Source organism: Zeus faber (assembly GCF_960531495.2).
Source record: "Zeus faber genome assembly, chromosome: 8".
In the NCBI taxonomy this organism is placed as follows: domain Eukaryota; kingdom Metazoa; phylum Chordata; class Actinopteri; order Zeiformes; family Zeidae; genus Zeus; species Zeus faber.
The window spans coordinates 28459468-28483631 of NC_137195.1; the positions used below are offsets into that span (position 1 = coordinate 28459468).

Below are 24164 nucleotides of genomic sequence, written 5' to 3' on the forward strand. Positions count from 1 at the left end.
AAACTGGAAAAATAGAGATGTTCTAAAACTTTTGACCGGTAGTACACATTTTAAAATACTCAACATGGAGAGGGGGGCATACAAGGAAAGGAGACGCAACTTGGCGTGTTGCACTGTTCCGTCCAGGCTGGCTTTAGGTCACTTTCTCTGCTTGGTCTCTTCAACATTACAATGAGCAGGCCCGCTAGTTCATAAATAATGACGTGTTCTGCTGCAGAAAAGAGAGAAGCAGGAGTGAGGAAGGGAGGAGAGAGAGGGGGGGGGGGGGGGGGAAGAAGGCGAAGAGAGTGCAATCCACTAAAATCTGAGGAGGACAGTATTCAGTGGAGGTGTCAAGGATCATTAATAAATCAGACCCCATTTAGTGATGGAGAGGGGCCAGAGCAGCCTGCAGCTGAAGCGTGTGCCATGCCTGGGTGAGCACACGCACACACACACAAAGGCATTGAGGAATATAGCTTCCGGTGATTAAACAGTTTCCTAACCTATGTCCTTTGTCACAAAAAAAACAAAAAACACCCAACAGACACCTGGGTCAAAGGGAGACTCACATGCAGATGAGGGAACCTGCCTAATTAGATAAATGTCCCCAGCCAGGTGTACCACCCGTCAGATGAAGGTTTGGTTTAACGGTCGCATAAAGTCTTTACTATCCAAGCAGGGAACTAGATAATGTAGGGCACGATATTACAACGGTGCGCTAGCTAAGAGTACAGAGCCGTAGACCATTCCTTAGTCCAAGCCTAGCGGGTGAGGGGTTCACTTGCAGAGGGGCATTTGATCCTTTATTAGGAGCCATTACATTTACTACAGGCTGAAGTGCTGTGACTAATTGCTGAGTAACTAATTGTCATTCAAACACTAGCAGTTGGGTGTCTGGTCCACTCGGCGGGAGTGAGACAAACAAGAGACGTGAACCGAGGAGGAAAAAAGGAGAGGGTGCCAGTCAGCGAAATCAATCTCCTCATTAAAGACTCCAGATCAAAGGACATTTTCAAACTCCGCCAATTAATTCAAACTGCAAACGGGTGGCGTTATGACCACAACACTTTATCTGATTGCCTCTCACCGCGTTGTGCCCGTCACATGTCGGAGTGCCAAGCACATCGGCCAAAGGAAGGCTTTCCTTTTTGTTTCACAGCTCCCTAAACCCGTGGAAGCTGATCTCCAATAATGGCAACAGGCTGCATCTCAAAGAGGAAAATCTTGCGCTAAAATAAAGGCTGGCCACCAAGGCGATAACTGTTTATCATATTTGGGGGCAATTAAAGCCTGACATGAGCCGAGCCAACGGCAAGCCTGATGTTTTCACCTGCACTGGGCAGAGGGCTAAGCCACGAGGAATGGGCTGCCAGGCCAAAATAAATAAAAATAAAAAGATTAAAAAAAAAAAAAAAAAAGTATAGAATATATACATAATCATTAAGGGGAATACACACTACAGCACCTTTGTGTTGAACAACTTTGGAAACGTTGCATTTCATATAATTGTTGCCGGGAAAAAAAAAACATACATATCGATATATACATATAGATATATACACACATATATATACACACATATATATATTTATTTAGGTATCAGCGCCTTTCGGTTGAAGATGCAATGCCACGAAGCAGCATACGTCACAGAACTTTTAAAAGCAAATTCTGTTTTAGCCAAGTAGCTAAAGTAGCACCTTTTTCACAAGTGCCTATCTTCCCCGCTACAAGGGTATTTCTCTGCAGCAGAGACTGTAATTACCCTCAAAATATACTCCTCTCTCCATCTGGCATTAGTGCAAAGTGGGAGGGAAGAAAAAAACTCAGGTTTTAGTACATAGAACTTCATAAAAACAGAACGCTTCATTTCCAGGACATAATTATCCCGACAGGACATTTGTTAGTCGTCTTACATCCTTCCTATCACTCTTCTGCTTGGAACACTAGACCGCTTAATTAATCCTCATACGGGTGCACAAGGGAGAGATGACAAAATGGATGAGGGGACAGAGTCGAGGGAGAAGGAAAGAAGAGAGAAGGCCAGATTGAATTTCTCTTGCTCAGTCCAAGCCCACCGACTGGACAGATGGGCATCACAATGATGCGTTTCCCTCCCCCAGATATAAATTAAGACAGCAAATGTATTCAGAAATGTGACCGGTGGGATCGACAAGGCTAGTTCATTATCCCAGAGAAGGTTGTTATTTTCAAATTGTTTATTCCCCTTGAACCAGACACTGCAAGTGAACAATGGCAAAAAAAATCTAAATGTCAAGCACTTTGGTGAGATGATATAACGATATTTGCTGATTCAATACATCTGATGTGCTAGACACCAAAGAAGACCATAGCACGTTATTAAAAAGGTACTGGCTGCCAGTGCATAATGTGCCTGGAGAACAAGGGGCTTTTGCTTTAAGTCCCATCGACACACATTTCTCTATACATTTTATCAACAGTACAAGGACAGAGAGTCTATGCAAGGACGGGAGAGATGAGAGTGGCTAGGCCCCCCCCCATCAAGGGCTGCTTATTCTCTCTCCCTCTCCCTCTCCCTCTCTCTCTCCCTCTCTCTCCCTCTCTCTCCCTCCCCCTCCCTCCCTCCCTCCCCAGCCTTTCGGCAAAGAACAGCTCCACACTGGCACCTATTGATAGGGAAATAACATAGCACACATCTGTTTCAACTGAAGGGAAACCTCCTCAAACCTGGCCATCGCAGAGATATACCAGAAGAGTCACAAGGGGGCAAGAGGCAAGAAAATGCGTGAAGTCTAAGAGAGACATTTGAAAAAAATAAAAGACCAAAATTTACACAAAATGGATGGGGCAAACATACATATCCACATACAAAACACAGACTGGAACATTCGGAAGTGGCCATCCTGTCACACTCAGACATAACACACAGCTGCAGTGGCAGCATGGTCAATGTGCACCGGTGCACCGTCTGCCTCCTCACGCTCGAATTTGGAGCTCTCATATCATTCACTTCACATCTTGCCTCGTAGCAACTGAAGAATAGCAATCTGTAGATTATGCAGACAGTGCAGCGTCACAATATACACTCATATCTCACACAGAGTGGGTGGGGGAAGGGCTTGGGGGCTAAGGAGGTGGATGGCAAGTCCTCATAAACTGGTCACTGCACCGTGTGTGTGTGTGTGTGTGTGTGTGTGTGTGCGCGCGCGCGCGCGCGCGCGCGTGCGCGCGCGTGTCTTCAACCTGCAGAGGGCCTAGTGCAAGCCTGATCTTTTGGGGTCAGGGGAAAAGCAAACTTTCCCTTTTACTTTAAAGTTGAACTGTTTTGAGCCAACGTTGAACTGTATACACAAGGAAGTGTGTGTGTGTGTGTGTGTGTGTGTGTGTGGGGGGGGAATCAAAAGGCGGTCTGCAGCAACTGCAGGTTAAGTGTGGCGCACTTTTGCTTCTAAGATTAAACCACACAAAATTGCTAGGGATGAATGACACTGATTGCAAGGATAACCAGAAAAGGAATCATTCAGCCCCTCAAATTTGGATGAACTGGCTCTTTGAAAAATGTAACACTCTTGGACACCCAATTAATTACACAGTGTAATTCATTGGATTTGAGTATGGAAAGGCAATTCACCGATTGAGCTCAATAGTCGGGTTAAGGTAATTGCGATTACTGAAAACCTGAGATTAGATGAAGCAAGGTGAGGGTAAGGCATTTCCATGAAAATTGCAATATTTTGAACATTGTCCATTGCTTATTCAAGCGCATGTAAACGCACTGAAAGTTAATGAACGAGGCAAGCCTCAAGACATACCAGCACTAATTTGTAAACAGTGCTTTAACTTTCTCTGGCCAAGAGAGGGTGCACATCCAATTTCTTTTGGAGAGTTAGTGGTTTCTAAATGAGTCCCTGTTAGGAATTGGAATTACTGAATCCACAAAGGAAATAAATGCATGCATTCTCAACAACTATGTTCTAAAAGTTTGTTAAAGCAAGAAGTCAGCAAATATGCACATTCTGACATGTGGATTCTGATACCACCATGTTTTCTTTATCATCTCAGAGTCATTAATCATTCGTTTTTTATGATTAATGTCAATGGTTAATTAGATTTGATTATTAAAAAGCTGTAAATGTGGTCTTATTCCTCCAACTACACAAATGTGTATTAGAAAGTGGATTAGATCGATAAATAGAATTTGCTTATTTGGAAATGTCTGGCCTGCTAGCTGCTAGCTGTTTCAAATCTTATAAAACCGAATTTAGCATTATTGGTGACACACACAAACATCATAAAGGGCATCCATCTTAGATTTTCTAACAAGACTGCACTCATTTTGTATGTTGTCCTGAACTGACGAGACATGACCTACAGCTTGCCATACAGTGCAGCTTGATCAGGAGCCATAATGGCAGGACTTCCATTGTGTAGGGTTTCCAAAAGGTTGTGGCATTGGAGGATTTCCACGTGTTGGAGGCCCTTATTAACTTTGAAAAGGTTTGACAAGAAGGTAGCTCAAATAAAGTGTCAAGTCAAGTCCCCAACGTGTGGCGCAGACATACATTTTAAAACACACAGTTTTTTCTGACACGAACAACCCTTACACACCATAGGAGCTTGTGTATCCATGAGAATTTCAGACAGCTGCTTGTTAGCAGTAGAGGCCTGCTGGACCTGGATTCCAGCACTCTCTGACTGGCTCACTAGCTGAGCTAAAAAGGTGTGGGTCAAGAATGAGTATGATAAAGGTTGGCTGGGTGGGTTTGGTAGGGTGGTGGGGAAGAGGTCAGTGGGACTGTAGATACTTTGATAGGTAATCTGACAGTGGGTGGGTGGCATGGGATCAGACAGGGATAAATAATCGCATGCCATCTACCTACCAGCCCTTACGAACTACAATTCTATCATTACACGCACGTGCCGAACCAACCATGGACAACATAGGTCATACTCATACTAGTTAGCTTAAATCAAAAGCTCTCTCATACATGCACTCAAAAACAAACAAATTCCACATGTACAAAACAAGGCACAAATCTGCACGACTGTTTGGGAGGATTGGAGGCAATGGAATTGTTCTCCACATTGTCCAAGCTTTGTGGGTGTGTGTGGTACCCCTAACATCCCAGGTACGGCCTGTTACCTTCGTCAAAGTCTGCGTCGTCCTCGGTGTGCTGGGGGAAGGGGAAGCAGTTGGTGATCTCCAGGCGGTCCTCCACCACCAGGCCCAGCAGCACTCCCTGCACCACCTCGCTGCCCTGGCCCTCCTCCTGATAGTGCTTGATGATCTTCAACACCACCTGGGAGGGCAGAAGGCAGTGTTAGAGGAGTTGATCCAATATAGAGAGTGGCTCGGTTACTTTTTCTGCCCAGTATATTCTTGGAATGGTATCCTACCACGATGATTGACATAATCAATTTTTGTCCATGAGATACAGAACAGCCTTCTACGGTTGGAAATGGCTCAAAAGGCAATGTTCAAAAAGCGCTCATAATATTTTATTTTTGAATTGGGGATCTACATAGATATGATGGCTTATGTTAGCCAGGAAGAGCTGTACTACACTAACTCAGATGAAAAAGATAAAACATGTACAAAACATCAGCTCATTTATTTGAAGTAGGCAGTACAACAAAAAGAATATTCCTTCAGTATTAAAATTCCATTCTCAATTCCTTAATTGTCAAAACACTCAATCTTGAAATTAAATTAACAATGTAACTGTTTACAGGCAAAGCTGTATAGATGTCATGTTTATAGTAAAACCTCCTTTATCTGAAACCAGAAGGGCCGAAACATTAAATAATATTCATGAAAAACGTTCCCCAGTCAACCTACGGGATTCATTGCAACTCTGCTGGAAAGAAACATGAAACTCCTACATTATTTACTCACAGTATGATCCATAAACATAAATCCGACACATGGATCTTTGTCAGAAACAAACATCTCAAGATTTGATAATCCAGTACTGTAACCTTAACTGCAGCCTGTTTGTGTAAGACTATTGTCTGGCACATTACAGGAAGCTATGAAGTTTTTCCATAGGCATTTAATAATGCCACAGAAAACACACAGCACTGTGCATTCGTTATTGGCACAGTAACTGTTGAGCGGCAAGTTCAAATAAATTACATAACACTATTGTACTTTCTCATTACTAGGCTCCATTTCTAGGCCCGGGTTCTGTGCCGGGGGCTGCGTCCTGTGCCCGCGCCCAGGGGTTGGTTGTATGTGTGCGCCCCTGGGGTGCAGGGTCTCCTCGTGCTCCCTGGGACTTGGTCATGCTCCTCATTCTGGGCGCGGGAGTTGCTCCAGGGCCCTCTGGGGGCCCGGGGCTCTTCCGTGGCCACAGGGCGGGGTACCCGGGGATCTCCTGCAGCCAGGGGTTGTCCGCGGGGCTGTGGGGCCCCTTGCGCTGCAACATAATACCGACCTTCTACACCAGTACCAATGGGGATAAGTCATGTACACTCGCTGGTGGACCACACGCACGCACGCAACCTGGGGTGCTTTCCTCTCCCTTCCTCCCTCATTTACTGCCATAACTTTGACAGGAAGAGGCCACGGGACAAGTTGTAGTTCCAGTTTTCCTGGACCTAATTCAGTTTTTCAATACATGTCATCCAAAGTTCATGTTTTTGTGTAATGTTGTTTGTTTCTATGTTTATTTGTCTCACCGTGGTGATTCTCCCCATCTTGGAGTCATGATCCATTGTTTATAGACCCAAACATGATAAATAGTTCTCCAAAGAGGGGGGTTGGTGGTGGCTCTCCATAATCAAAAACTGTGCTCTTGTCATTCTACAGGGCATCAAACAGGACAGAGTTATTGCAGCAGTTCCTGATGATTTATGTTTATGTTATGATGATGAGGTCCTGATAAAGAGTTGCATTGCAGGTTGAGAACTTTAACTCCACTTGCAGACTAACTCTGTCCTGGATGCAAATGGCATACAAATACTCTGTGTTGTATGCCGAGCATGCTGACAGCACAGGTTATATATAAAAAAATAAAAAATAAAAAAAACACTAGGCTCCATTTCTACTTTTCAAAGTCATAAACTTTAGTTTGTTTGATGACAGCATTAATTTTGCAGCCTGGATTAGTGTCGTGTGCCATCATAGTGATGCAACTGTGTTGCCCTCCACAAGTCAGTAATTTAGCTCTACTAATTCTTGCAACGGCTTTGTCTTTTGCTTCATTATAGCACTTATACAAATGTTACTGCTAAATGGGGTCTACTTGGCAACTCTGAGTGGTCTGAGTACATAAACTGAGTGGGTAAACCCTGCATACTCGACTACAGAAAATGGTTGGCGGGCAAGATGTGGCAGTTTCGCCTACCACACGCCACCCAAGAGGCGTGTTCAGGGACCTCAAACACAGAAGACCAGGGCATGTAGACACCAGTTTATTGTGGAGAGTGGGCCAGCTGCGATTAGCCCAGGAGCGTATAGCATGTGTCATGACACGGGCTCCTATCCTGAGTGTGTGGGGATGGGGGTTTTACCTGCTGCTTGTTAGACCAACCAAAAAGCAACAGGTATGCAGCCACTGATTCCAATTACCCAGATCCAGGTCAGGTGTGGCTACTCAAACCACACCATCCCCATACCACACAAGACAGTCAAAATGTTTCTGTTGCATCTTATCTCTAACCCCTCGGCTAACTCCCACTGATAGACACCAACAAATACAAACTGGTTCCATGAACAAAAACTCCAAGCATAACATCAGCTCCCATAATAAACTTATTTCTCAGGACTTTAAATGTGTTGCAGATTTTGTTGCAAAACACAACTAGTGTCTAGTTCAATCACGTTATCTGATCATTATCACTTGAACATAATTAGTGCACAATTCTTCAGGTGCAAGCACAAAGAATAAATGTTGTTAATGTTCCAATCAGCGGCTCAGGATGAATATGCCGGGCTGCAGGTCAGTTCATGTGGTTGGCTTCTGATGAGATCCGTACTATTCTAGTCGGCCATGTACTTGTCCATGGAATGGCTATGAGGGAAGATGGGCAGAGAGTGCAATAATAGTGTTTCCCACACAGACTTTACTTGGGTGGGTCACCCAGGTATATTAACAGTAAGCAAAGTATATTTGGCGACCCATTTTGGCATTTGATTTTTTTAATCCGTCCAAGAGTGACGCCATCCTTGATTTATTTAGTGGATAATCGCCCCTTGCTCTACCCGTCTCGTATCTTATTGTTGTGCTATCGCGAGAAGGGTCTACTGACAATCACACAGTCTCTACAAAGAAGCAAACCAGAGAGAGACACACTATGGCATTACTTTAGAAGACAGAGGATGTTTTACAAACACAGACAAGGTAAAGCAACTCCTTTTCATCTTATTGTGTAATTGTTCAAAAGTTAGAAGGACGGACTAACTTTAGCTAAGGTTAGACAATTTATTTTTTTATGCATTAAGTCAGCAGATATGAGTATTCAAAAATATTTGTTCAGAATACGGCGTGAGGATACGGAAGAGATGCACAGCACCACAAGGTAACTTAGCCAACATAAACATTTAGCGCGAAACGGCAATAAAAAAATGCATATGCTTCAATAATTACGTGTCAGTTCATTTGTCGTGAAATTAAAATTGCAGTCAGTGTATCTTTTCTCTAAAGCTAATTTCTGCAAGCTATTAACCATGTTTGGCCTTTGGATTATGTCTTTGCCCTTGGTTGAGGATACTCAGTGATGCAGGCTTTTGAGCCCACCGTTACTATCGAGCACGAGGCCATCATAGGGGGATTCAAATGCCTTTACCGGCTAGTAGAGAACGAGATTGCTCACCACACCAAACAGACCCGAAGCTGTTAAGTCTAGTTCAGCTTTTGAGTTGTGAATACTTTGACAAGCTGAAGGTAAACCTATTACAAATTGATGTTTGTGAAACTAAGAACTTCAACAACAGGTCTAGCAAAATGTTTAATTACCTCCTTTATCAGGTGGATGAAGGAAACCATTACCAACCACACAATATAGTGGATGAAATGCTGGAGATCCTTGCACAGATACTGTAGCAGAGTTGCATATTGTAAGAGATAAGATCATCTCACGCTATCAGTCTAGAGGATGATGAAACGACAGATGTGTCTGCCAGCTGCCTGCTGGATTTAGATGTTAGGTGGGGTATTTTTGAAGCAATGCTGTGCATTTAAATCAAGATTTAGGCCTAGTTCATACTCATTAATAGGCGCGAAAAACCATACATTTTATTTAAGACATCTGGATAAAGATGGGTGTGTTTTTAACCATTTCCTTGACCTGGTAACTCTGGAAGAAGGGAAAGCTGACAGCATTGTTGCTGCCATCAAGAGTGTATTACAGAAGAAGTAGCTCCAAGTAGACAGGCTCTACGGAGGAAACAAAAGTTTTCCAAAGCTGCCTTCTGTAACGTGTGCTGCTCAGACTAGCACTGGCGTGCAAAGATGCCTCAAATGCCATCAGATATATGGCTACCTTCAGAGACCATCTACAAGAACTGCACCTGTTCTTTAGAAACAGTACAGATAGATCAGCCACACTGATACGCCACCACCACCACCACTCTCGGTCGGAGAGACTTTGATTAGTTTAGTTTAGTTAGGGTGCATTTTCACCAATTTTCCCATTACTATTGTGGTGTGATATTTATTTTATATACTTACCAGGGTTCTACTTGTTGGTAGGAAGTGAAAGATACAAGTTGGTTGTCTCAGCATTTAGCCATTCAAAATCTCCAGGAGCCTTCCAGCTGTGCTGGCTGCTCTTGCAGATGAGGCAAGCACAAGGAAGTGCTCGGTGGCCAAAGGCCCTTACACCTTTTGTGCCACGTACCATTTTCTGGCTGCCCCACATATCAATGAAGTCAAATGTGTTACAGAGAGCAGAAACTGAAACAGAAATCACATCTGCTCCACCCTTCCTGGCACCTTGGACCCCCTTCACTTTGCATACCGCCCCAACAGATCTATGGATGACGCCATTACACTGACAATACACACGGCCCTCTCCCAGCTGGATATGGGAAAGACATACATGAGTATATACATGCTGTTTGTATATTACAGCACAGCGTTCACACAATTGTGCCCACTAAGCTTGGTCCCAAGCTCAGGATCCTGGGTCTTAAAACCTCCGCACTGACCCTGCGCCCCTCAGGGCTGCAGACTCTGTCCCCTTCTGTATGCCCTATTCACGCATGACTGTGTGGCCACACCCAACGCCAACGTCATCCTCAAGTTTGCAGACGACACCACCATGTTGGGTCTCAGCTCCAACAGAGGTGAGCCGCCTACAGAGAGATCAGAACAACAACCTCTCTCTCAACATCTGCAAGACTAATGAGATAACCGTGGACATCAGGAAACAGCAGGGGAGGGGTCATGCCCCCATACATGTCGATGGAGCTGAAGTGGAGAGAGTCTACTGATTCAAATTCCTCTGGGTATTAATCAAAGATGACCTCACCCGGTCCAGGCAAGCGGACTGGCTTGTCTGCCAGAGCTCTCACAAATTTTAACAGGTACAACACTGAGGGCATCCTCTGGCTGCATTACTGCCAGGTACAGCAGCGGCTCCGCTGCTGATTGCAAGGCCCCCCAGAGGGTGGTGAAGACAGCGAAGCACATGATAGGCTGCCATCTCCCCTCCGTACAAGGCATATACCACACATGATGCCTTAGGAAAGCATAGGAAAGCTAAGGAAAAAGCATAAAAGACTAAAGCCACCCAGACTATTAACTGTTGACATTCATGCCATGTAGCAGACGCTACGGGAGCATTTGGGCAAGGACTACCAGACTAACAAACAGTTTTTATATCCAGGCCATCAGGATTCTTAACAAGCCATACTAAGCTACTGATCATATTGATGACATGAACTATTCTACATATGCTCTGGTCACTTGTACATTCAATGTAAATTACCTAATTTTATGTACATATTCATCAGCACACCACTTTATATAATATTTATATTCTTATTGCCCAGTCACATGCTCCCTCTGTCAACAACCATCAATGCAATATTGCCCATTTTTACATTACCTGGAATTGCTGCTCGTTATATTTAATATTTTTTTACTATGTATATTTTAACTATTAGACATTTTTGCCCTATATAAAAATGTTATATCATCTTTCAATACCTTCTACATAGTTGTCGCTTGCATTGTCACAAGAATTTCACTGTTCAGAATGACTGTTATACTGATCATTTGGTAAATAAAATACTTAAACTTTGAGATCTGAACTTTCTCCACATAAAGGAGCAGGTTGTTTACAAAGGGATTCATTTGATAAAGAATGATGCTCCCAGATACTTGCATTGTGTGATCTACAATGTAATTTTGCACATTTAGACTCTAATCACACTTGCTACCCTCCGGAGCATTCTGGAGGCAGGCGAGACCCCACTCCTCAGATCGTTCCTTTCTCGCCTTCACCAAGACCTGGATGACCAAGAAGGACTCGGGGCCTTCAGCACTGCCAGTGAGGAGAGGACATGGAAACCAGCCGGGAAGAGCTGTGGGCCAGATTCGCAGAGATGTAAATACATCCATGTCTTCTTACTTTAAAATGCTACGATTATTTTTTCCTTGAATTGAAAAATGTACAATATATGTCATTCCAGGTCCTCAAACCTTACCACACACCACTGCAGCAGCCACATAGCCTCGCCTCCTTTCAATCACTGACAGTGCAGACTGAATGCAGCAGGGAGATGACTTCATCAAGTGGCGACTCTTACAGGTCATTTCACATTTATCAGGATTTGGTGACATTTCGAACAAAAATAAATTAACTACCTATTAAATTGTACTTGGGTTACAAATGTAATGTATTGTTAAGCCGCTTTCCACAAAAGTGCCTACTGAATGATTTTTATTTTAAATAAGTGCATTGCAGACAGAATACAGATTTACTTAAGCAAACAGCAACAATGCAGACAATAACAGTGTTAAATAAATGTAGATGAAAACTGCAATTTTGTGTCTCATTGGTTGTTATTAAATTGTCGAATTTTATCAGATGCAAAAAAACAAGCATGATGTCAGCATTATATATCGGCCATTGGCCACCATGGTCTCGAAATATCAGCAATTGAAAAACCCAGATCTGTCGACCACTACATTGAAGTGTTAGGGCCCTCTGTGTCCTGGATCAAAAAGAGGTCATCAAATGAAATCAAATGAACACCCTAACAAAGCAATTCATCCCAGGACTGGAAGCTAGAGTTCTGCAGGAGTGGACCTCCTACAAGCAGCATACCATCAGTAGCGCTGAACGATTTGAGAAAATAATCTCATTGCGATTTTTTTAAGACCAATATTGCGATTGCAATTTAGTATCCGATTTCTTTCAAGTTCTTTATCGTCTGTATTATTCAACACAGGCAATCAGTGATTCTATAGTATGACCAACACAACATTGGATACAGTAAACATATAAACTGCGCTTTCCTGTAGGCCAGGCCTACGTGTTATGATGAAATTAGATGACTTGATGAATGAATTGATATGAATAACCTTATTTAACTAACTATTAAAAGCTTCAATGACAGAAGAATATTGATTGATTATATTAACGTCAAGCCTTGAAATTGTCTGAATCTGAAAATTGACATGAAAAAAATATAATTCATCAGAAAGTTGTTTTTTTTGTGTTGCGCGCAAAAGTCCACACAAGTCCCCATAGACCGAGCGCCGCTCCATGTGCTCAGGAACAGCTTTATGCTTATTAAATAGAAAAAAAAATAATACAGTTTTCTGGAAGAGGCACGTCCAGGCTCCACAGGTGTTCCAGGCTCTGCCAGCAGCACTCGCCCAGCAAAGCGCACCGTGGCCCTGGCCGGAGCACCGGGTCTCACCAGGGGGCAACGTGGAGGTTCAGTTAAAACAATCGGGGGGGGGGGGGGGGCACGGAGAAAGTGTCCCCACTGCGCACTGTTTCTTTCCATATGGAGATGTAAAATAAAATAAGTAGTGTGTGCCCACCGCATTTAAGGTGGGCGCAAATTACACATGGAGATAATACATGGAGGGAAACAGGTCCTGATCTAGACCCGATCTAAGGTCTAGAGCCTTCTTTCGCTCCTCCAGTGATAAGTGAAACCTGACTGCAGACTATACTGTGTTTCACTTTTGAAGCGTCCAACTAAATATTCATAACACACTTAGTATCTTACAAATCTGAGTTTTTTTAGTTGATGAATGTTGGCACTGATACGCCACAATTAACAAAATGGGTTTTATTTCAATATTAAATAAAAAAAAAAAAAGGCGGTAATCAGTGTATGCCTGAACACCGTGTAACACTGGTAACACCGATAACCGTGGCATACCTAACCATACAGAAAGGAATGTGTTTACCACAGGACATGCACTCGGGGAACAAGTTAACACAGAGAATTTCCCCCTAACCCCAACTTACAAACAACTTTCCCCTAGTCTTCATGCGGTTCTGCGGGTACTTACGCACTGAAACCCAACGGATTTGTAAAGCAACCTGAAAGCAGGCAACCCCACAAAATCCTGTGGATGTGCCCTGACACAGTTGTCTAAAAAGAACCAACACTAGCAGCATCGCCTCAGCTTTTTTTTTTTTTTTGTTTTAATTAAAAAAATCTCTATACAGTATCAGGTCAGTAACATTTACATTATGTTCGTCACCAGACAATCCGACACCGGGTCAGAAACCAACGCTTCCAGAGGAAAAAAAATAATCTTTCTAGTGTATCTCCCAAAAAACAGAGGCCAGAGCAGCTCTGGCAAACAAAACGTGCAGCCAACACCAGCGCCCATCTGGACCAAATCACCTAATCAGCGTGTACAATCAGCACCATACGCCTGCTGCTTTCTGAGGCACATCCAAACCTCCAGACAAAATAACCTCAATGGATGAAGCCCCCAGTTTGTTGTGACCCGGCTCATTGGCCACAACAAATAGGAGACACACCAAGGTTGAGGTTAAAACAGAATAGATACTTCATTCAACCAAAGGAAACCAATTACTACATCACTGTGGGTGTCAGTAATGTCAGTAGTGTAAGTGGTGGTTGAGTGTAAAATGTGTGGATGTTGTAAGGTGTAGAAAAGGAAACTAAAGCAACAGAACCAAACCAGAACCAGGCCTGTGGGGAGGAGCAGACAGAGTGTTTATGCTGCAACCAGGACTTAATAACCTGGGAATCCACTGAGGCCCTCAGGTTCTAGGTTATGCCAATGACCCACCTGCAGAGTAACCAAAGAGACAAGGTGAATCACACAGCAAACCCAAGATGACGGCACCACTTGCGAGAGACATTTTTCAATGATGAACAGGGTGAGTGAATTTTATCTTTGTGCTAGCACTAAATATATACAGTATCTAATTTCTATAGTTAAGATAGTTTCTATAGTTAATTTAAAGCCAAATGTCTGTCTTTTTAGGTCAAAACTGACCTGAGAAACAGACTGAAAGGGGAGCACCTGGTTGCATGTCCATGCCAATATCGATAAATTGACCAGCACCAGAGGCGTTCACATATGCACAGGCGCTGAAGCTCTTCTTATTTTGAATTATTTATGGCACTACGAACTGAGTTATTAGGTTGGTTTTTAATTGTTATTTAATTTAATATTAAAGTTTGGCTTCTGGGGAATCAGTTATCATCTTTGTTTTGGTCTTTTATTCCAATTTATTTTGGCTACCCATTAAATTTCTTTAATGGGTAGCCCCCTCTTTAATCTTTAATAATAAAATTCATTTCTACTCAGGATTGATTGTGTTTGTTTGTCTTTTAGGATAATTCCCACCATTGCATTTTACCATTGTACAACAAATCATAATATTTATTAATAATATTGAATACAATATACACAAGTCAGTCTGACCCTGCACTGAAACCTATAGAACAGCAATTAAAAGCTCATCAGCACACGGTTTTAGTATCCAACTAAAATACTTACATTTGCCTCAAATACCATTTAATTGAGGAAGATTTTGATCCACAAATTAATAGGTTGTCAGTAGAATACAAATGGTGTGACCAAAAGAGATGACTCAAAGCAATAGAGAAAAAAAACACCCCATTTGAAAGAAGCCAAACTTCAATCATAACCAGTCTGTCCTGAGTAGGGTTTATCTGTCAAACATAAAAATATCAAAGCTTTACTCAGAAGGCTTTGCCATTAGAGATGCATCAACACCATTAGTACGACATCAGGTTTGGATGGTTGCTGGTACAAATTAGTCATAATAACCCTACTTATTTCTCATTTTCAATGATTATCACCGTTTGTTCAAGCAAAATCAGATAGAAGAGAAATGGTTGCCGTCGCGGAGTTCCCAAGACAAAGCAACTGCACAGAAATGCTGTGCAGATCTACTCACTATTAGAGGTGTCACTATTTTCCAAATCCACGATTTGATTGAACTTTTGATTTTAAGGTCAGGAATTTTTGCACGCCGGCCGAGGTGGGATCCTTTATCACTTTCATTGCGCTGCAGAGTTTTGTGAGATCCTCCAAGTGCGAATCTTCTCCGAAGTTGCCATTTTTAAGCATGCAAAATGAGAAAGCCAAACTCCTGCAGCGCACACCGAAGCGGCAGCGCACAAGCCAGGGGTGGCGTCACTACCACGGACACTCCCCCTCCCATTTGGAAAATAGTACAGTACCGTTTTTATTTATTCAGGTGGTTTTAAATAGGCTATTTTGGAAAGCAGTAAAAATTTTAGTACGTTCCTAATAGGCTATTACAAAAAAGGTTTTTCGATTTTACTGTTACACGGTGAACACAGAGACAGTCGGTTGTTTAGTTGGCACATTTTGACATCCCTAGTTTGTACATGTGTTTAAATAGAAGAAATGGACTGTCAATTACAAAAAAAAGTATATTTATCTTTTTCTTTTTTTTCTTCCAGGGGACAGTGACCCCGCCGCAAATCCGAATCGTGACACGCCTATTCACTATATTGCAAAGCCACGAAAGGTATGGCGGTATCTTTATAATCCACGTTGCTGGTAAATAGTACTTTCGTTTCATTAGCCAAGAGCATCAAGGAGAGTCGGTGTCTGGTTTAACACAATGAACTGTATATGCCAGGGCTCAGTCATTTACATAGACAAACACAGGCTCAGACAGCCTCTCAGGAGTGTGACCTGGAAGGCGCTGGAATTGTATGCAAGCCACCTTGTGAGGAAAGGTTGCAGAACAATATTTATTTTGGAGAGCCCCAGTGGATTCTTATGAGATTATGACAGCAGAAATCACTGGGCATGCAGTGTATTCTTTCTTTTTTTTATTGCCTTTTTCATTGGCTTTGTAACCAAAGCACTTCCATATTTTGCGACGAACAAAAAAACATAAACAGACACTCGCATGCCCACTCCATCGATACCATGGTATATATTTCCTAATGACGGACAGATAGATACCTGTGTAGGTGTGGGGGTACAGAGCATAAATCAAAATGTTACGAGTGAGGGCAGGTCACAGCCACAGGCATTAATAACACAAAAACATACACACACACACCGATGGCAGCAGGGATAGTGACCTATCCAGACAGCGGAATGATTTATTTCAAAAGACTGCTGGACTGTCACGCAACAAGTAAAAAGCCAGGAGGCGAGGAGGGAAGGAAGATGATATGGTCCGGAGTGAGTGGAGGAAAACAAATCTCATTCAGACGCTGTGCACTGCATGATCAGCAAGTCAGAGCAGTGGGCGGGTGGAGACAAGACAAAAACGTCCCAGTAAGTACGAGAGAGAGCAGTGTTGTGAGTGCTTCGGGGGGGGGGGGGGGGGGTTAAAAAGGAAACAGTGACAACTCAATATAGTTGAGGGCGTGAGAAAGGAAAGTAGATCCCCAAGAATGTGAAGCGAGAAGATGGGAGAGAGAACGGCAAACGGAGCAGAGGAGCTCCACTGAGGGAAACGCAGGAGGCAAGCTCATTCGGGCTGTAGGGAAAATAATAATGACCAATGACAAAATATTGAAAACATATCTATTATAAACTCAAACATGTTGGTTGACGCAAATTTTCTCAGCAACCAGCTGGCTGTTAGCCACATTCCCACTGTTATTAGAGACAGAGGGTTAGGGGTTAGGGTTAGGGTTAGGGCTAACCCTAACCCTAACCCTTGTTAAAAATCTTCCGAATTTGAAAACATTGCATTGAGCTCAGACAGCAGGAGGGACAATTATGTTTGCTCATGGGAGATGTTGTAATACCTGAACTAGGTGCCAACATAATGTGACAGAGTCGCATGCCACCAACAATGGAAAGACCTAAATAAATACGAGATCTTTTTTGTTTTTACTTAAAAATAAATGTATGCTCTCTTCTAAATCAGCAATGACTATTATTGCCACCAATGAGCTTCACAAGGGTAATAGAGACGTTATAAAGAGACCAAACCTACTGTCTACTATTGTCTAAATAATGGAGATGAAAAACAAGGCTGAATCTACTGGATACCCCAATATATCTATATATATTTTTTCTAAATCATTGGATTCCAAAAGACATGCCAACAGAATTATAATTCAATGTTATGAATAACACATGGAACGGGAATTTTTTGCATTTCCAGCGAAGCGGAAGCGAACGCAGACCGAGGGCAATCTGGTAGGGTTGTGTGTGGGGGGGGGGGGGGGGCAGTTCGGGTGCAATTCCAAAGGATCGTTGGGCACTTTTCGACACCAACCCAGCCAATAAGAGTCTACTTTCACTCTCCCTCAATCAGTGTGGGGTCGGGGAGCGCAGACACATGGTCTATCCACAATAGATCCAAGCAATCCATTCATCACACACTTAAATACTGTCCTGTCTGGAACAGGGTGAGAGACAGAGAGAGAGCCAACTAGCTTAAAACAACTTCGGGAATTTCAAACAAACTGAGGAGACAAGTGTGGGCTGCGGTTTCAAGAGCGCTTAACTATAAAATAAATAAACTCTGAAATTTACAGAATCAGGAAAGTGATGAAAGGGAGGAAAACGTGTGGCGGGGGTGAGGTGAATCTGTCATGCTATAAGGCCCCGTTGGCGATTTAAGGCCATCAGGCATTGGACACAAGGCTTAAATTGATGCTTCTCAATTCATGTGCACGCACACACAGGCCGCTATGCTTAGGTCCACTCTTAAAAAAAGCTTTAACCTAAGTGTGCATGCGGTACCTCATTTTGATTGAAGTGCGTCTGTATCCGGCAGTCAGATTGCATTGTGTGGAGAGCCAAGACTGATAGACGGACAGAAAATTGTAAATCAACGGGTTTAAAAATTGTGGCGCAAATCCCCCGTTGGCACCTTCTCTATCAAAAATTCACACAGTATTCTCCTGCGCCATGGAGCTCGAGTGGTAAGTGGAGATAAGACAACGGCGCGATGAGCTTCTGTTAATATAAACATCACACCCCCACGTTGCGCGGCGATGTTACCTGACTATGGTGAAACATGGAGTGTGTGTGTGTGTGTGTGTGTGTGGGGGGGGGGATCTGTGGCCGACGAGACAAAAAGCTTAATTCTGAATGACTGTTGAGAGAACGCACAAACCCCTGAGCTTGATGGAGGTGCTGCAAAGGGCGTCTTCACTCGGCAGTCTCCAGAGTGGATATGGGGGTGGGGAGCCTTTACTAGGAGACAGCCTGAAGACAACTTAGTCAACTGGAAAGCCCTCAGCGCCAGTGGAGGGGGAGAGAGTGTGCATCAGGTTGTCACCCCCCCCCCCACCCCTTGTGTGTTTTTTTTTTTTTACCTGTAATCATTCATGTATTCAGAGCCCTCCACTGGCGGGGCACAGAGCTGCCAGAAAGTATCCTCTGCTGCTCAATAAAAATGGAGGAGTGAAGCCAGCGCTGACAGCCCCCCTTCCCCTCGAGAACCTCACACATCACAGCAAAATGTGTTCAGGAAAATCGTATCTTTGCTGGGGCCGCATTCTGACTGGGTTAGATCCATCACTAATCAACTTCACATCAGGATATAAGAATTAAAATATTTTAGCCATAGCAAACATTTTGCAGCGTGCCTAGAGGACCACAGCGGTGTCAAACTGATTTAACACACACACACACACACACACACACACACACACACACACACACACACACACACACACACACACACACACACACACACACACACACACACACACACACACACACACACACACACACACCTTTGTGTGATAACGTTAGAGATTTAACAGTATGTAACAGCAATTTCACAGCACTGTATACAGTATCCATTTCCCCCTTCATTTTCTGTATATTAAATTAAAAAAAAAAAAAGTTAAAGAAAAATATGGTAAAGCCCCTGACACGACGCAGCACGGGAAGGCGCATGTCGGGGATCTCAAATTCACAGGAGAGGCAAAATAAGTAGTAACATAAAAAGTAACAAAGCACCGTGTCGTCAAATATTGCAGGGGAGCGGGGCTTGGAATGATGCTGAGAGCGTCCCCGTTATGCACAGTGCTTTGTTTCGTTCAATAAAAAAATTCAGTAAAATAAAATATAAAAAAAAAAAAAATGTTTAGATCGGGGCTATTTTTGAGATTTCTTATGAACCATCTGTCCTTCGTTACTTTTCATATACAAAAAATGACTGACAGTTTGTATGAACCGGATGCTACATGTAGTGAAAATATGGTCACTGATTGGCTAAGCAACCATAATGTTACATTGACGACCGCCGCCGCTGTTTGGCTCGAGTCGCATGGGAGAGGAAAGCGGTGGCAGAGCAATACAGCAGCGTGCTCCAAACGTTAATGTTTAGTGAAGGTGCATGTGGAGACATATCAATCAGCAGCAAGGGCACAGCACTGAAATCTGCGTCGCGATCGGAGGCTACCGATCATATAGGAACCTGTACTATAGTACCCAACGGGACGTTTGGGCACACAGGCTATTCTCAGACGGTTCTGTTGTGAGAGTGAGTGAGTAAGAGAATCAATGTGCTGCGCACTACAATGAAATAAGATTTTATCCATTTGAAAAGTAAAAAAATACATTATATTAAATCAATGCGGCAGTCAGTTGATATTTTAATAAAAAAACAAAAAATGTGAAAAATACAACTTAATAAAATGCTTGGGCCCAGTGCGCCACCAGGCTTGCATTACACTGGGAGAAACCCTGCACCAGAAGCAAGACTGTGTGGTTTCATGTGTGCGATCTGATATGGGCCACTTGCTTAAAAACTATCATTGTAATAAAACAATAAAGGAAGGAAATGGGAATGTTTAGAAGTGACAATAATAGAGCGGTCATGCTAGTAGAGTGAGCATGAAAAAATGTTAACTTAAAATTAAAGGAATAACCTGACTTGTGGATTTTCAAATACATATATATTTTTTTAAATCAACGATTAAAATGCTTCTACAAATGTAAAGCCTGATTTCTCAGAATTTCGGTTTTCAAAACATTAATCCTTAATAAGTCATACAGTAGCGACAAGCGACACCTTGTTTTGAAGCTCTCATTCTACACTTTAGCTTTAACTTTAACTCACATATTATGTGAAAACACTTAACTCATACATTTTAAATTAAAAGATTAAACTGAATTAAATTGGAGCTGAATCAAATTGCATCACATTAGCTTTGAATTTCGCTATTGGATTATACTGTATAATTTTTGTATTATATTGCAGACCCTGTATGGCTGAACGATTAACCAAATTCAAACTAACATCGCAATTAAATAGAATGCAAATTACAAATCACAAATGCTGCGATTAAAAAGTGTGTTTTATGTTACACAATCGAACTGATAGGGCTATCCAGGTGCGGCTCTTCCCATGGAGGGGGGGCGCGAAACAGTGAGTCAGACGTGCCAGCCTTGGGAAAATATTTTGAGTACCACAATAGTGTAACAGGGAGTCTCGTAACAAGGCTCATCACATTGATGCGAGCTACTAACTACATGAAATGAATAAATCTCATTAGGATATACCCCTTGAAATGCATCATCTCGTAAAGTTACCCAACTAGAGACGCACACATTGAAATTTTCTTGGCCAATTCCTATTTCTGACCCACAGATTCTGATTTCCAGTCTGCTGGAAGTCAACGACAAGTACATCATGTGATCTGATCATGCTCACGTGATTGGACAGCTGCACATACGGACTACACTGCAATTCAGTTACCACAATAATGAACAATGAAATTGCTGATTTTGACACAGTTTATTATTGTTCATTATTCACTATGGAACAATGATAGAACACGAAACTGTCACTGAGTTCCAATAAAATTGAATATGGGACTCACCAATTTCAGTGTAATTCCTGTAACATGTTACTCTCACTCACACTGACTTGTAGTTGACACAAGATAAATAACATGAAGATGTCCAGTTCAAACTTTAAATTAAAGTATTTCATTAAATACACAATAAATGTACGGTATTCTTTTGTATTGATTGATTTCCATCATTAAATTACTATGTTTTTATTTCGTTTTGCTGGCATAGTTTCCGCTGGCATTTGGCACCTGCGTATTTTGACTAAGAATTGGTGTATTTGGTACAAAAAATGCGTACAGGTTGGCGGGTCTGGTGTGTAATGGGGACACTTTCTCCGGCCCGGGCCGCGGTGTGCTGCGTGTTGCTGGCATAGCCCAGAACACCTTTAGAGTCCAGGCGGAGCCTCTTCCAGAACAATGCGTGTTTTTTTTGTTTTGTAATTTTTAATGGCCATAAAGCTGTTCCTGAGCACACAAAGCAGCGCTCCTTCTATGAGGACGTATGCGTGCAACATTTTTTATGACAGATACATTTCTGCTGAAAAACTGCATATTTTTTTTAGAGTGTTAATTATCAGATTCAAACAATGAAAAGGCTTGATGTTAAATCAGTCAATATTGTTCTGTGATTGAAGGTTTTATTTTCCCAATTCTATAGTTAAAGAGGTTATGATGAAATGAGATTAATTAATTTGAATAACATGCAGGCCTGACAGGAAAGAGCAGTTTTTGACTAGTACAGTATATAGTAGTTTATACAGTAGGTATATTGGATACAGTAGTTGACTGTATCCAATGTAGTATTGGTCATACGATAGAATGATTTATTGCTTGTGTTTAGTGAATAATACAGTAGATAAGGAACTTAAAACAATAAAACGAAATATTGGTCTTGAAAAAGTTTGATTTAATTTAGATGGGCATCAGATCAGCTGAGGGGGATAGATATGCAACCCTTACAAATACAAAACATGCCGAGATGAACTTGGATGAACATGTGTTACTGTAATTGGTCAGCGGGACCAAGAGATATTATGTACAATAGCTATTATCAGGAAAATGGTCAAATGTGAGCGCTGACTAGTAAAGGGCTTTAACTTCATTTGACACCAGTACAGTCCTTTAGAATGCTCTCAAGCTCTCTGTAGCATCTGCTCTGATGCAAACATCACTTCAAGATGTTTTTTTTTTGTTTGGTCACATACATATACATACAAGCATACATATGTAGTGAAATGTCATTGCAACGAACCCAGAGATTATGCACAATAAGTACTTACTGGTCAATAACTAAGTGGCACAATAGTTAACTAATTAACTAACAAATTCCTAAACACAATTCAATTAGTAAATAAAACAAAAAAAGGGTAATATATAAAGTAGGAATACAAAATATAAATAAAGGAACAGACTTGTGAATATACAGATATGTTCAGTAAAGTGGCATGTTAATAAAGTGACGTAGTGTGTGTGGAGGTACCCAGTACGGCTCAGCAATACAGCACAGTATGCTATCGCCCAGTAGTGATAGTAAGGCAGTGGGGCCTATCTGTGTGTCTCAGTGAGGGCCCCTGGTGAGTTCAGTGCTGACAGTTCTAATGGCTTGTGGTGAGAAACTCCGTCTCAGTCTCTCTGTCCTCGCTGTGTGACTGCTGAGGTGCTTGCCCGACCGCAGCAGCTGGAACAGTCCGTTGTTGGGGTGGTGAGGATCCTTCAGGCTCTGCTACTACACCTCCTGGTGTATAAGTCCTGCAGGGAGGGGAGAGTAGTTCCAGTGGTACGTTGGGCTGAACACACCACCCTCTTCAGGGCCCGCCTGTCCTGAGCAGTAAAGTCCCCAAACCAGGCAGTGATGATGTCGGTCAGGATGCTCTCCACTGCTCCGGAGTAGAAGGACTTGAGGATCCTCACAGAGACCCTGAATTTCATCAACTGCCTGAGGTGGTAAAGACGCTGCCTCGCCTTTTCACCAAAGTGACAGTATGTGGAGTTCATGTTATGTTTTCTGTGATGTGGACACCTAGGTACTTGAAGCTGCTCACCCTGTCGATAGAAGTCCCATTAATCATAGACGGCCCGTGCATCCTCTCTTAAAGTCCACAATCAGCTCTTTATTTTTGCTGACATTCAGGAGGGGGCAGTTGTGCTGGAACCTGAGTGACAGGTCAGCCACCTCCTCACGGTGGGCCTTCTCGTCGTCATCAGTGATCAGGGCTACCACGACTGTGTCGTCAGCAAACTTGGTGTTGGAGCTGGCCACACAATCATGTGTACAGGGAGAACAGTAGGGGGCTGAGGACGCGGCCCTGGGAAGAATCCTGTGTTCAGAGTGAGTCTTCCGGACGTGTGACTCCCCATCGTAACCACTTGGGGCCTGGCTGTGAGGAAGTCCAGGATCCAGACACACAGCGGAGTGTTCAGTCCTAGCTCCAGCAGCTGGACAGCCAATCTGGTTGCGACTATGGTGTTAGAGCTTAACTGTAGTCAATAAACACCAATCTCACATAGCCCCCCCTTTCGGCAATCAAGGTGAGTGTGGTGTGCAGTACCTTGGAGACCGCAACGTCTGTGGATCTGTTCAGCCGGTATGCAAACTGCAGCGGGTCAATGGTGGGGGGCCCAGATGTAATCTGACGTCATGCTCAGACACAGAGTGCGCACTCATCCCCAGTGGTGTAACTCAAATTAGATGGTGAGCTAGCGGTGTTTTTCCCAGCCTCAAACTGCGCATAAAAGAAGTTCTGTTCATTGGCTAGGAAGGCGTCGCACTCGTCGCTGAGGTAGGGGGCCTGCTCTTGTAGTTAGTAATAGTCCGCAGCCCATGCAACAAGCGTCTGTTGTCTCGTTGCTCCATCTGTAGCTCCACGTTTAACGTCCTTCACCGCCCTTCGCAGTTTATAGGACGCCATTTTGCAATTGTCCATGTTGCCGGATACAAGACTGTAGTAAGGCCGTGCGA

At 42.9% G+C, this 24164-nt stretch overlaps 1 protein-coding gene across 1 annotated transcript in view; it reads right to left on the minus strand.

The window, feature by feature from the left end:
• The window catches only part of LOC307233746 (eukaryotic translation initiation factor 3 subunit H), an 85443-nt gene that overhangs the window by 47671 nt on the left and 13608 nt on the right, over positions 1-24164 (minus strand). Inside the window, exon 2 of the mRNA XM_080005154.1 lies at positions 5105-5261. Within this exon, the coding sequence (XP_079861280.1) occupies positions 5105-5261 (157 nt within the window). The remainder of the gene's footprint in view (positions 1-5104; positions 5262-24164) is intronic.